Source organism: Dermacentor variabilis, chromosome 8 (genome assembly GCF_050947875.1).
Source record: "Dermacentor variabilis isolate Ectoservices chromosome 8, ASM5094787v1, whole genome shotgun sequence".
Lineage (NCBI taxonomy): Eukaryota > Metazoa > Arthropoda > Arachnida > Ixodida > Ixodidae > Dermacentor > Dermacentor variabilis.
In genome coordinates, this window is record NC_134575.1 from 106,048,919 (window position 1) to 106,064,201 (window position 15,283).

The window sequence follows — 15,283 nt, forward strand, 5'->3', positions numbered from 1 at the left end:
GTGAGATATATTTTGTAGAAGCCGCAAAGCATACTCCAGACATCAGAATCCTAATGCAATTTCTTGAACTTCAATCAAAGTATTCTTGCTCCGAATTCTACACAGAAGCTTCAAAGTCACACGCTGGCGCATCTTACGTGGCTCTTGGCCCCTCTTTCTCTGAATCTGGCGTGTTCAGCCCGCAAAGAAGTATCTACACTGTAGAAGCCTATGTAGTATTATCTGCGGTGAAACACACAGAGCAATTAAAAATAGGAAAAGCAATAATATTCACAGGTTTGCTAAGAATAGTAAAAGCGTACATGTCTTTACAAAAGCACAAAAACCGTGTTCTTCCTGAGCTTTGCTGGCTTTTGTGCAACACTTATTATTATCGTAGCCATGTGATAATATGCTGGATTTCTAAGCATAGAGAAATTGAGGGCGATGTGTTTCCAGACAAAATTGCCGCATCAATAGCATTACAAAGTATTATTCATAAACATGCTGCCAATGCCACAGATCTGAAGCATTTCCTACGAAAGAAACTGGGAAGCTACTGTTGCGGAACGCTGCAACATACAAGCTTCCCGTGATTAAGCAGCACATAGGTGGCTCGCCCTCCATCAAAAAAGAAACACTAGGAAATGATGTCCTATTCTATCGACTCAGATAGGACACGCGCATTCCTGCTGACTCCTAATGAACCACAAAACTGTGGTAGATGTGGTCAGAGGTTCACCGACGTCCACGTCCTCCTGGGGTATCGGGAAGCAGAACCTAAGGGAAAGAAGCACTTTCCTCTAGCATACCGCCAGCGCATACCTCTCCATCCTATAATGGTACTTGGGGCAGAACCGTTTTTGACGGCAAAGCAGTTCTAGCATTCTTGCATGATGTTGTTTCGCGTGCTATCATACCAAGAAATTCGTAGCGCATCCGTTCGCCAGAGGATGATGCTGCGTTAAATGTTTTATATGGCTCATGTCTCCAGACCTAGGTGTTCCAAGCTTCCTGATAAGGTGGTAGTGCTTCTCTGGCATACATTTGTAGAACATATCATTCTTCCACAATATACATTTTTTGCTGATACACTGTATTAGTCATTGCCACTATTCTATAACAAATATATTCACGCCCTTTACTAGGACTACTTTTAAAGCCTCTTTATAGCCACGTCACATCTAACTCTCGTAATTCATCGCAACATTTCCATCTAACTTACCAAAGTCTGGAGCTTCTTGGTACACTTCGCTATTGCGCCATAAAACACAACGTATCGTCAATAGGGAACGCAATAAGTGGTATGCGCTCAATACCACTCCGTATCGTCGCGTTATAGTGACAGTTCAGAGCATAGTAGCAAAACTGTGAAGAACGACACAAACTCTTCAATCAGCGATCCAGTGCCCACCAACGGAAGAGACACCTAAAGCACAAGAACGCTGGCACAATTATAGCGGTGAGAACAGGCGGCAATCGTCGAAAATCTGCAGAGCGGTTCAAGTGCGTCGGTGTTATACATTATTCGCCGAAAGTTGCTGCGTAATCGCTGGTGGCCGCATGCTTTTCACAAAGCATTCACAATTCGCGTCGCCCATACAATCAGACTCCTTAAGGTTAGGTAACAACGAATAGACCAATCAACGACCTTCGCGTAACCGATACATGAAGGTTAGTTCTGCGCTGAGTGATAACGTTTAACATGTTATCCGGTGAAAAGTGGTTCCTAGAAAAAGGAAAAACAAGTTCAAGTGTCGATGGTCCCGTCTCAAACATTATCATCCCGATGCAGCAAACAAACACAAAAACGAAAAAAAGAAAGCTTTAAGACGCACCACGTGGACGACTTCATGTCGTGTGCGACGCCGCATAGATTGCGAAATGCTGCCTGGCATGACCTCATAGTACAGCGTGGCAATACGTCGAATTATATTGTAGTGTCCGAAATCGCGTCGAAAAAGTTTCTAAGTCCGCGTCTGCGTATTGGGGACCGAACCCAAACACGGTTGTCGGACTGGTATTCCATGCAGGGTCGTGGAAGATTGTGGTGTCGGTTCTCAGTTGAATGCTGGCTGATGATGCTCCGGCGGGCTACTTGTCCTGCTTCTTCGGCATGCTGCAGATAGGCAGCGACGTCAAGATTCTTCTCATCGGTAACGCGTGACGCGTCGAGAACGGTCGTCGGGATCCTGTCATATACCAGCTTCAATGCCGTTATCTGCGTTGTCTTTTGCACCACCATATTGTAAGCGAAAGCGAAGGTTACATAGGCAAGGACCGCATCCCGGTTCTTGTGTTCGGTGTCGACGAACATAGATAACATGTCGGCAAGGGTCTAATCAGGCGCTCTGTAAGGTCATTCGTCTTCGGGTAGTAGGCGGCTTTCCTGTTGTGACTCATCTGGCTCTATTCCATAAGGGCATTTACGACAGAGGAAATCCACCGTAAATGTAGTTCCTCTTTCGGCGATTAGGACTTCTGTGGCACCATGCCATAGCAGGACGTTCTCGAAGAAGACTTTCGCCACATCGGCTGCGGTACTTTTGGGTAGAGCTTTCGTTTTGGCGTAGCCGGTAGCCACGAAAATCCACCTATTCTCCTATGGTGACCTAGTAAATTACCATAACAAGTCCACTGCAATCTGCTTCCATGGTCGGCAAAGTGATTCGATTGGCTCTATGGATCCAGCTGACCTTTTTTGTGGTGCCTTCCGTCGCAGCAAGTCTGGGCATGTCGTGACTTACTAGGTGACGTCGGCAGTCAGACGCCGCCGGTGTCCCCTTGTATTCTTGTATCCCAGGAGCACAGCGGTCGAATCGTCTTGTTGGGCGTACAGGACATCTGGACGCAGTGATGAGGGTCCATCCAGAAGGTAACTGTGGCGGACGGGCGAGAAGTTACTGGCGGCGACGTTGTTTTGCAGCAAAACGAAGACAATCCTAGCCTAAATGCCGTAGGGAATGCTTTGCTGGTGCTTTCCAAGCACTCGACGAGCCTTTCTAGCTCCTCATCTGCTCGTTGCTTTTCAGCGAAGTCTTCCGCACTTATCGTCCCAGCAGGGCATCGTCATTGTCGTCGTCTAACGGTGGTAGTTCAATGGGGGCGCGTGTTAGGCTGTGGCATCAGAGTGTTTCCAGCGGGTGTTGTAGACGAGAGTTATGTCAAATTACTGGAATCTGAGAGTCCATTGTGCGAAGCGACCTCAATGGTGTTTTAAGTTTTCCAACCAACACAAGGCATGGGAGTCGCTCACGGCTTTGAAGGGCTTGCTGTAAAGGTAAGGGGGGAATTTAGTGGTAGCCAAATGGTGGCAAGGCATTATTTTTCCGTCTAGAATAATGGCTTTCTGCTTTCGACATCGACCGGCTAACGTAAGCAATGACCATTTGAAATCTGTCTTTCCTCGGGACTAGGACGGCGCCTAGGCCGGGCTGCATGCGTCGGTATGAATTTTGGTGTCAGCGTCTTCATCAAAGTGGGCAAGTTTTGGTGGTGACTGCAGGCGTCATTTGTGTACTTGCAATGGTTTGATTTGCGGCGTTTCCGACTTACACAAAAGTCTTTGACGAAGCGCCTGTAATAGGCACATAGGCCAAGAAATCCACGCACTGCCTTCTTGTCAGCGGGCTGTGCAAAGCCTGCGATGCCAGATGTCTTAAAATGAAAAATTAAATTATGGGATTTTATACACGAAAACCCCAATCCGCTTATGAGGTACGCCGTAGTGAGGGACTCCAGAAATTTGGACCACCTGGGGTTCTTTACCGTGCCCTTAATTCTTTGACATGCCCCCATCGAATTCCCGCCACCGTCGCCGGAATTCGATCCTGCGACCTCCTGCTCAGCAACCCAACACTGTAGCCAAGCAAGCACGGTGGCTTTGGGAGATGCCTTCTACGGATCAGGGTGGACTGAACGTGACGTTTGTTGATGACGTGGCACAGGAAGAGGAGCTAATCGTAAGCGAAGCGCTGCTTTCCAGCCATTCGAGTGAGCCCTGTTGACTTGATGGCTTCTAATACTGTCCAAAGGCGCCTAAGGTGATCGCCAAAATTCCCAGCGAAGACAAAGACATCATGCAAGCAGACAAGAGAAGTTTGCCACTTCAACTCTGCTAACAATATGGTCATCACGCGCTGAAAACTTGAAGGTGCCGAGCGCAATCCGAATGACTTGACCTTGAACCCTTAGAGGCCCGCCGACGTGATGAAAGCGGTTTTCTCGCAATCCCTCTCATCGCATTTGTTTGCCGGTAGCCAGTCGTGAGTTCCATCGATGAAAAATACCTATCGTAGGGGAGCTGATACAATGCGTCTTCTATCCGTAGCAGCGGGTATACGTCCTTCTGTGTTGACTTTTTAAGCCGACGATATTCCGCGCGGAAATGCAGGGTCCCATCCTTTTAGAACACAGCAATTAGGTACCCGATCCTGCGGCGAGCGTCGGTGTAAACGAGCGAACGAGTACAGTGATTGATGAAAGAGCGAACTCAATCCTTGTCACCGCGCTCGCCCGGCGGTGACAAAACATTCCTCCCTCGGTTTCTTGATTCTGCTCCAAAACGTGTTCTAAAACATACGCATGGCCTTTTCCGCTAGACATATTAATTCTCGTCCCTGTGAATTGAAGTGCACGTCCTCAATTCTTCGGGCACTTGCCTGCGACTTTCTTTGAAATGTTTTGCAATGCCCTGCGGTGAGTATAAACCGTGTTCATCACAGGACCACCAGCGCAAAACTTGCAGTACACAATCAGAATGCTGCTCCTTATTCTTTCTGGCACCGAATTGTCCCAAGTGTGATGAATTTCTAATGTTTTTCATCTGTGTGATTATCGGCAGGGTCACCTATTCTAACTTTTCTTTTTTTCAGTTTCCTGAGCTTTGCTCAATAAATTATATTCTTTATGCCATGGTAACACAGTGTCTCATAGACAAAGGCTTACTGCATTCAGAATGCGGCAATGCCGTGGATCAATGCTGCAATGCAGCTAACTTGTCCCTAATATACTGACACGTGTACTTGTTTGTCTTATCTGGCGACACGTTTCACCGCCTAACAAATGTTATCGCACAGCGCAGGACGCGCCTGCATGTATCGGAAGTTTCTGGAATGTTACAATGGTTCCATCCCCTGTCTGTGACCGAACCTTGTGTAATCTGATCGCATGTGTGCGCGACGCGAATAATGTAGAACTTTGTAGAAGGCACGCGGGTCCCAGCGATTACTCTGGAACATTCGACGACCGATGCATAAAAGCCGACGCGCTTCACCCGCTGATCAGATTTTCGACGATCGCCGAGTGTGTTCGCCTCTATCGTTGTTCTTTGTGTGTAGCCTGCTTTTGAGGGCGCAAGTTCGCCCAATAAAATGACAGTTTCTACAATCAGTCTGGCTTCCTTTTTCACCGTCACTACCACGTGACAATATTACGTAGGGTTCGCCCCTTTTGCGTAGGATATAATGCTTAAACATTTTAATGGCCAGTACTTCAAGCAGCGAAGCCTGTAAGTATTCTTAATGATCATTCTGCTCGCCCTCACAGAGATGCGAAAGCCCTATCATTACCGTGCTGTGGCTTCTGATATTTTAGCAAGCGCTTAAATTTATTCCCTCGACATGTTACTAAGCTATATATACTCGTGAAATGCTATCTTTCCTATTTTCCAGAATACAGAAGATACCTGGGAGAACAAGTAAGTAAACATGTGTTGTTCAGTAGGGCATAAGCAAATGCCACAAATACGATGAATTAACAACACGATAAAGCGACTCAGTCGTACTAATCGACAGGTTATACGTAACAATGATTGTGTGTAAGCTTACATGTTAGTTCGCAATCGCGAGAAGAATGCAAAATAACTACTTGCCCTCATGGAGGCAGCGTTTTATTTATGATATTCTGACACCTAAAAAAGCTCAACTGCACAATACACGTAACTATCCAATGAATTGAGATTTTGTATTATTTGATTGTTTTTAATATGTCAACATTCTTGGGCCACTTGCCCAAGAAATCAGTCCGCTGGTCTTTCTGTTCACCCATAGCGCATAGCACAATGTGCTCCATTAAGAAAAATGGAATAAATTTGAAAGGGAAAATGTGAATGAAAGAAAATTGCAGTTTCGCTGGAAAGGCGAAGCATTGATTGGAATAGATAATCAGCAAACCGCCGTACTATTTAAGCATAGCACAGTTAACGGCAGTATCAACCCATAAACACTCGCCTGCTTGCTAAATTAATAAGCGTGGTGTAAGCGCACTCTGCTAACTCGAAAATACTGCACTCCATGACCGCGGACACTCGCAGTCAAAACGCTGGCGTGAGAAAACGCGGCAGCAGCAGCGAGTGAAGTAACCTTCGTTATGTTTGAAGTTTGAAGTTTATTTCTTTCTGCATTACAGAACGAGGAAACAAGTGCTAAAGGCCATATGGCCTGACAGGGGCTTTTGCTCCTAAGCGCGTTCGGCTTACATGATGATCCAATGTACGAAAAAAGCAAATATAACAAGAAACGAGCAAGTACGGTGTAGAACATACAAATAAACAAGATAATGTGTACATTATACAATGACTATGTGAAAAAAAACATTTATGCTTCAATTTTTGTTTGTACATTCACATTACAGCGCAAATTAAGGAATACATATATAGTGCATAAAAATTTTTAGTGCGATAGTATTTTATGTATAAATAGTTAGATTGTGTATGAGAAGGTTTTTAATACATTGCTTAAAATTGGGTGCGCAGAAATCAATTTTTCGTTCAACGATGTTTTGTAGCCTTGGTACTTGATAGTTTATATCCTGACGTCAGTAGTTAGTACGCGTGAATGGTATTTTCCTGATTTGATAACGTAATGGGTATCGAGGAGAAGTGGCTATGCTGACAACATGGAGATGTGTTTTTTTATATTTAAGAGTAATCTATAATAAAATACTTGACTTGCTCGGATCAGTAAATGTTTGCCAAGGAGATTGTGTGTGGGTAAGTCACACGGCCTGCCATGGTAGTTTTCAAAAATTCGTATTGCTCATTTTTGCAAGCTTCATAACTTGTCATAGTTTTACTGTAGTTGTTCCCCAAATCAAGACACAATAAGTTAGCTTCGAGCAAAAAGGGCGTAGTATATTGCTTTCTTTGGCCATAATGATATTAGATCGCATATTTTATACATACATCCTACTACTTTGCTAAGATCATTGCTAAGCTTATTGACATGATTGTCCCAGGAGAGTTTCTCTTGAAACCATACCCCCGAAAACTTTTGCGTTGTTACTTGTTCTAGCCTCTTTGCTTGGAATCACCTCAACGGAAAATGAGTGCTGAGAAAACGCAGCATGCGCAAAGCTAGGAGCAGCTGGCGCAGCTCGACTCTGGAAACAGGTTGCTCTCTAGATGCGACCGCGCGCAGTCGCCACATGTGCAGTTGCAGCCGCAGTAGAGCGCCGCCCACTTTCGCTCCCACCTATGACTCCCAACGTTGGGTGCCTCGCACGCGATGGAACACGGCGTGATTCCTCCCCGCTTTCTTCCCATTCACGTGGGTGAGATTTAGCCGCGATCGTCACCTCCCTTAGCACACCCTTCACTCGCACATGCAGCGTAGGGAGCACGGCGACGGTGTTATTGTTCTTGGATTTTGTACGTAATATCACGGCGAAGGCAGAAATGCGCCTGGAGTGTCCATATAATTGCTATCGCAATAAAATACGGCAGACCCAATGAGTGAGAAGAACTCGTTGTTCCCACTCGTTGCCACTCGTTACCACTATATACATACATAGCGATTCTTTGTGTGAGTGCATAAAGAGTTGAAACACCAGTAGACGCAGGCGCACACACACACAATCGCAGCCGCACACAAATTATATTGAGCCTTTTGGGTTAAGCGGAACTGCTGACTACTAGCGAGTGCAACAGACGCCTTGAACGCATCATGGTTTCACAGGCAGCATAGGCATACTTAAGATGCGCAATTTGAATATATTTTATCTGCAAGAAGCATTTATTTTCTCGCTACCATGCAGCCGCGTATGCGCGAAGTCGAGATTTTTGGGTCTTTCGTTATTGCGGTAGCAATAATATGGACACTCCAAACGAATTTGTGCCGCTGTCATTGTCTCCGTGATGTTCCATATATATACATATGTATATATATATGTATATATATATATATATATATATATCCCTCTAATCTTACGATCCAGTCTTACCTTCGCATATCTTGTTGTATATAGAAGCCCCCAGCCACATTATGGTATTGGTGCAACTACTTAGGTATACAATTTTCTGTCTTCCTCAAAAGAAAACTTGGTTGATTGATTGATTGAACTATGCCTAAACCCAACAGGAGGCACTGCTACGCAATATACACTTATGCATTTTCTTAATTTTCAGATTATTGGAACTTGCATACACAGTTGAGGATGGTAATAAGTATGTGGAGCTCACTGTACAGGGTAAGAAAACCAAGGTCTCTCGCTCTCTCCCTATATACAACTATATAAATATATATACGAAATGTTACGTGTGGAAAGACACAGACGAAAGATGCTATTTACACGCTATTTACACTGGAGCCACGCAGCCAGGCTGACTCTCGCTCGTGCCAAGGGCACCGACGAACTTCGTCGTTCTTGCGGCGGCTCGTCTCTTGAGCATCACTCGATGATATCGTAGTATTACCCCCCGGCGGCAAAAGCACCGTCACGGTGCTGTTAAATATCCTAGGTGCATGGAGAGTTGTAGGGCTTCAGTCGGGCAACGTGGACAATGTCACTGGTTGTCACAGCGGAGGACGCAGTGGGCGTGGCTAGAATGATTTCATAGGTGACATATCGTTCACTTTGCGTATCACGCGATATGGACCTGTGTAACAGGAAAGCAGTTTTTCAAAAAGGCCGACTTTACGCGATGGTGACCAAAGCAACACGAGGGCATCGGGCACAAAATGGACATCACGGGGATGGAGGTCGTAGCGTTGTTTCTGCTTGTCTTGAGACACTTGTAGACGAGCGCACGCAAGTTGACGAGCATGGTCAGCATGGGCGATTGCATCGCGGGCATAATCGCAAGTTGAAGCTGTGGCGGACGGAAGCACAGTCTCCAGCGGTAGCGTCGGTTCGCGGCCATACAAGAGGTAGAACTGGGTAAAGCCAGCAGTTTCGAGACGGGAAGAGTTCTATGCAAAGGTAATGTAAGGTAGAGCCAGGTCACAGTCACGGTGGTCGTCTGAAACGTATTTGGATGGCATGTCTGTAAGGGTGCGGTTCAAACGCTCAGTGAGGCCGTTCGTTTGGGGGTGGTAGGAGGTGGTAAACTCATGCTGTATTGAGCAGGCACGCATGATGTCGTTGATGACTTTGGCCAAAAAGGTGCGGCCGTGGTCTGTAAGCAATTGACGCGGAGCACCGTGCATCAAAATGATATCATGTAGAAGGAAGTCCGCAACATCAGTTGCGCAACTGGTCGGAAGAGCACGGGTTACGGCGTAGCGGGTCGCATAGTCCGCCACGACTGCAACCCACTTGTTTACGGATGTAGATTCGGGAAATGGGCCGAGAAGGTCCAAGCCGACATGATGGAAGGGCTCAGCAGGGATGTCGAGCGGCTGCAAGTAAGCAGCGGCGAGCTGGGAAGGTTTCTTGCGTCGTTGGCAAAGTTCACAAGCGGCGACGTAACGTCGTACAGAACGGGCAAGGCCCGGCCAGAAAAAACGGTGACGTACACGGCCATAGGTTCGAGATACGCCGAGTTTTCCTGCCGTTGGTGCGTCGTGAAGCTCTTCTAGAACGGTGGAGCGGAGGTGTTTAGGTATTACAAGCAGGAACTCAGAGCCGTCCAGATGAAGGTTACGACGGTACAGAGTACCGTCGCGGAGGACGAAGAGGTATAGAGCAGCGTAGGCAGGAGAGTGTTCAAAACGGTCGATGAGTGCTCTGATGTAGGTGTCACGGCGTTACTCGTCGGCGAAATGAAGCAGCTGGGATACAGAGAATACGCAAGAAGCACTGGCAATATTGGAGAAGTCAGAGTCGTCAACAGGGTAACGCGACAAACTGTCAGCGTCTTGGTGCAGGCGGCCAGACTTGTACACTACGGAATATGAAAATTCCTGTAGCCTCAAAGCCCATCAACCAAGCCGGCCTGTAGGATCTCTTAGCGATGAGAGCCAGCAGAGAGCATGATGGTCAGTGACTACGGAAAAAGGGCGACCCTAAAGGTAAGGGCGGAACTTCGCAACCGCCCAGACAACAGCAAGGCATTCGCGTTCCGTAATGGAATAGTTGCACTCCGATCGTGCTAGGAGGCGGCTCGCATAAGTAATAACGCGATCCTTGCCACGCTGACGCTGGGCTAAGACGGCACCTACGCTATGACCGCTGGTATTTGCACGTAATTCTGTAGGGGCATCAGGGTCGAAGTGGGCGAGAATGGGTGGTGAGGTTAGAAGAGTGACGAGACGAGAGAAGGCGGTGGCTTCTGCAGTACCCCACGAGAATTGTACGCCTTTCTTCGAAAGATTAGAGAGGGGTCTAGCAATTGCCGCAAAATCTTGAACAAAACGACGAAAGTACGAGCACAGCCCGACAAAACTTCGAACGTCTGCGGCTCTCTTCGGAACCGGAAACTCTCGGACAGCGCGAGTTTTCTCGGGATCAGACTGTACTCCGGAAGCGTCAACGAGATGGCCGAGAAGAGTAATTTGTCAGTGGCCAAAACGACATTTGGACGAGTTAAGTTGCAGCTTCGCCTTTCGAAATACATCAAGTATAGTTGTGACACGCTCAAAGTGAGTGTCGAACGTTGGCGACAAGACTATGACGTCGTCGAGGTAGCAGAGGCATGTGTACCATTTGAAACCTTGGAGCAAGGAGTCCATCATACGCTCAAAGGTGGCAGGGGCGTTGCATAATCCAAACGACATTACTTTAAATTGGTATAGACCATCAGGTGTGATGAACGCGGTTTTTTCTATGTCCATATCGTCAACAGCAATCTGCCAATATCCCGAACGAAGATCAATAGACGAGAAATAGCTGGAACCGTGCAGGCAGTCAAGGGCGTCGGGTTAGACGTCCTTCTTTTCAATGCTCTTCAGATGACGGTAGTCGACACAGAAGCGCCACATGCCGTCCTTCTTCTTAACCAACACCACAGGTGACGCCCAGGGACTCGATGAAGGCTCAATGATGTTTTTATCGAGCATTTTGTTCACTTCATCTTGAATTACTCGGCGTTCCGACACGGAAACTCGATACGGTCGTCGATGAATAGGCGCAGCATCGCCAGTAAGAATGCGATGCTTGACCGCGAGCGTCTGGCCTAAAGGGCGATCGTCGAAGTCGAAAATATCGCGGTAGGACGATAATAGTTCGCAAAGGTCTTCAGCCTGCGTACAGGACAGGTCAGTCGCAACCATTTTCTTTATGTTGGGATCGACGCCCGAGGCTGGCGCGAGGGGCATGCTAAGCTCGCGAGAACCACCGGCCGATAACGCTGCCACGTGTTGGTCGCCGAGACAAGGTATGGTGGCAAGGCAAATACCTTGCAGTATAGTTTGCTTTGCCAATCCAAAGTTACATACAGGCATGCGAGTGTGGTTCGCAGTAATAGTAAGTATACTGTGAGGCACGGTAACGTCATACTGTATTGGGATGTCGGGCAGAGGAGCGACGAGGTACTCTCCATCAGGAACTGGTGGGAAAGACAACAGTTCAATGTAGGCTATGGACTTTCGCGGCAGGCGAAGAAAGCCGGTGGAGCGTAAGCGGCAGTGGGATGCGTCAGAAGGCTCTGCGAGAATCGGCAACTCAAGGCGAAGGGTACTGGAAGAGCAGTCCATAATAGCAGGATGGGCGGATAGAAAATCGAGGCCGAGAATGAGGTCGTGGGGGCAATGAGCAATTACGGTGAAGAGGACAGGAGTGTGGTGGCCGGCGATGCTGACACGTGCCGTACACATGCCGATGATAGGCACAGTACCGCCATCCGCAACGCGGACGACGCGTGCCGACGCTGGGATGAGGAGCTTGTTCAGTCGTCGTCGGAAGGCAGCACTCATAATAGAAAGATGTGCTCCTGTATCGATGAGTGCCTTGACTGGATAGCCATCAACGTCAAGAATGTAGCGGTTAGTAGGTAACGTGAGCAGAGGATTCCAGGGCAGGTTCGACAAAGCAGCTTCACCTCCAGAAGCTGCAGTGCCTAGTTTGCCGGCTGGGTCCGGAAGGCGATAGCCGGCGAAGAGAAGCGGCGGGGTTGGGGCGAACGAGACTGATGGCGACGAGGTGAGGGCGAGCGTCTGTAGCGAAGGTTCGGAGCAGGGGCATCAGCGGTAATGGGTTCATGGCGGGTGGCATAAGAAACAGAAGGTCCAAGGGTGCGGGAATAAGTAACGGCGTATGTCCGAGGAGGTGGTGGCCATCGGCTGCGGCAGTGACGGGCGACGTGGCCGATGCGACAGCAGTGGAAGCAGATCGGCCTGTCATCAGGGGTACGCCATTCGAACGGGTTGCGGCGAGATGTGGCAGAGAAGGACTGCCGGGGACGAGGAGGGCCGCTAGATAACTGGAGAACGCTGGGTCGAGACGTGCAACACACGGCGTTCAGGCCCAAGTTTTCAAATTCCTGTCCGACGACGGCCTGAATCATCGAAATCGTGGTTGCTGGCGGATTGGGAGGCGTCGTGGAGAAGGCTGGCGAACAGGCGGCCTCGAGTTCGCGGCGAACAATACGGGTGACGTCGTCACAGGTCGTGGACTGACGCGGTCGACCCTCACATGTCGGCGTAGCAGCAGTGTTGGGTAGCCGCGCAATGTGGTGTGAGATACGGCGACTCTTAGCTTGTTCAAGGCGACGGCACTCTTTTATAATGGCGTCGATAGTCGAGACGTTGCCGAAAACAAGCAAATTGAAAGCGTCGTCGGCGATGCCTTTTAGCACATGTGCCACTTTATCTGCTTCGGACATATTATCGTCAACTTTATGGCATAGAGCCAAGACGTCGAGGATGTAGTAAACGTATGGCTCTGTAGTTGACTGAACACGAGACGCAAGAGCCTTTCTCGCGGCAGCCTTGCGCCCAATGGGGTCGCCGAACAGTTCCCGTAGCTTTTCTTTGAAACTGTCCCAACTGGTTATTTCGTCATCATGCGTTTGGTGCCACACGCGTGAGGTGCCGCCGAGATAAAAGATGACATTGGCGAGCATAATCGTTGGGTCCCATCTGTTATTAGCACTGGCGTGTTATATACGCCTATAGTTACTGTAAGCAAAGTACGCAAGAAGTCATCTGGCAATGACTGTCGAAGACATAATGCGATTAGTGTTCGATCAATGTAGAGGCGCATCTCATCCCTGAATTCATGTTTATTTAACCGGAGTAGTGGTCTGAGGCATTCTTTTCTTCGGCAATATGCGACATATTCCGATATCGGCCCCCTTTGCCATGGCCCTATCTTGCCAACATCGCCCATGAGCATGACACTATGACGATGATTCTATGACCCGGATGCAGGGGCGACCATAGAACAAAGAAAAAGGAATGGCATGGATGGGATGAGAAACGCGATATAACGACGAAAGCAACATGACAATGAGATAATGATTCCTAAATGATCGCGATGGTAAAACGACAACGTGGCGATAACTTGAAGAAAATTATATGACCCCAAGTGAATGATGACGATGGCGCGATGACAAGAGTTTTACGAGAGCCGGATGACGAAAACGGAATGACGAGGATAGCACACAGATGGCGGTAATGCAATAACGGTATGACGACTGGTTCACGATAGCGACTGCCTGACGACAATGGCATGAAAACGGCACCATATTTTCGATTGAATGTCGACAACGTTATTACGACAGAAACAATAACAAGAAAAGATGCCGCAGTTCCAACGAATTGGAATCTATATACAGGGATGTTTTGTGTGACTCTATAAAGAGTTGAAACATGAGTACACGTACGCACACGTACACACACGAACAAGCTCACACACAGGCTCACACAAGCACAGGCGCACAGAAATTACACCAAGCCTTTTGTTAAGCGAAGTCGTTGACCACTAGCGAGGTCGACGGACACCGTGAGCGCATCATGGTTTCAGAGCTAACATGCACATACGTACGTAGCGCAATTCGAATCGATTCTATCAACTTGAAGTAGCGCCAAATTGAAACCGTAATGTGATTTATTGGAGTTCGTGCTGTTACGACAATAGCCGGGGGAAGGCTATGCAGTCTATTTGCACGCGCAGGTTTCTTGAGAAACAGCCAACAGCCAGGAAGGCGAGAGAGCGTGCACTTCTTAAGCATGCGTGTGTATGGCACGTGCGCGCGCGTGTATGTGTACGTGTACGATGTGCTACGTATTCGCATTTGCATGTGTGCGAGTACGTGTATGCTTGTTTGGGCATTAGCGCTGTATGTGCATGCGTGCATTTGCTTGTGCGTACGTGTGTACGCGCGTGTTAGGGCATGCGCGCGTGCGTGCGCCAGCAGTGGGCGCGTTTTGGAGCAACCATTGGAGCAGTAGTTGTTAATTGCTGAGCAGTCCCCATCTGATTCCTGGTGAGCTCGGAAGTCTTCGGTACGCACTGCCAAAGCTTAAGGAAGAGTTTCCACAACTTGCAACACAAAGAGCTCGACGCTATCCATGGAGTTTGTAGAGGTGGAGCGCTAAAGATCCCTTGATAGAGTGCCGACCATGGCTACGAGTTTGATTGGGAAATACTTGACCGTGAATTCGTAGCGCAAGAGCTTGACAGACCCGCCGTGGTTGCTCAGTGGCTATGGTGTTAGGCTGCTGAGCACGAGGTCGCGGGATCAAATCCCGGCCACGGAGGCCGCATTTCGATGGGGGCGAAATGCGAAAACACCCGTGTACTTAGATTTAGGTGCACGTTAAAGAACCCCAGGTGGTCGAAAGTTCCGAAGTCCTCCACTACGGCGTGCCTCATAATCAGAAAGTGGTTTCGGCACGTAAAACACCATAATCAAAAAAAATTAAAAGAGCTTGATGCGAAACCACTCCACTCGAAGAAGCATGAGGTCTAGGTCATCTGATCGTATCAACTTGACGAGTGTTTGGCTCTCGGTTTTAACAGCGTAGACGAGGCACCGAAAGAACTCATCCACTCAACTGTCCATGAGACGGCCAGTGGCTCCTTTTCGATTAGGCTCTACCGTTGTTCAGTAGTAGTCAAGGCCCGCGATGCGAACACTTCCACTCGTATTTCCCCAGTTGATACTCGGTGCGAATGGAAGGAAAACTGGCTTTGCCTCGGCAGA

At 48.2% G+C, this 15,283-nt stretch overlaps 1 protein-coding gene across 3 annotated transcripts in view; it reads left to right on the forward strand.

The window, feature by feature from the left end:
* Nucleotides 1–15,283, forward strand: part of LOC142591214 (uncharacterized) — a 93,735-nt gene that overhangs the window by 58,881 nt on the left and 19,571 nt on the right. For all 3 annotated transcript variants that reach the window (XR_012830392.1, XM_075703575.1, XM_075703576.1), the window contains 2 exons: nucleotides 5,652–5,677; nucleotides 8,384–8,445. Coding sequence is in view for 2 of the 3 variants with exons in the window: in XM_075703575.1 (XP_075559690.1) it covers nucleotides 5,652–5,677; nucleotides 8,384–8,445 (88 nt within the window). In the remaining variant the exon portion in view is untranslated. The remainder of the gene's footprint in view (nucleotides 1–5,651; nucleotides 5,678–8,383; nucleotides 8,446–15,283) is intronic.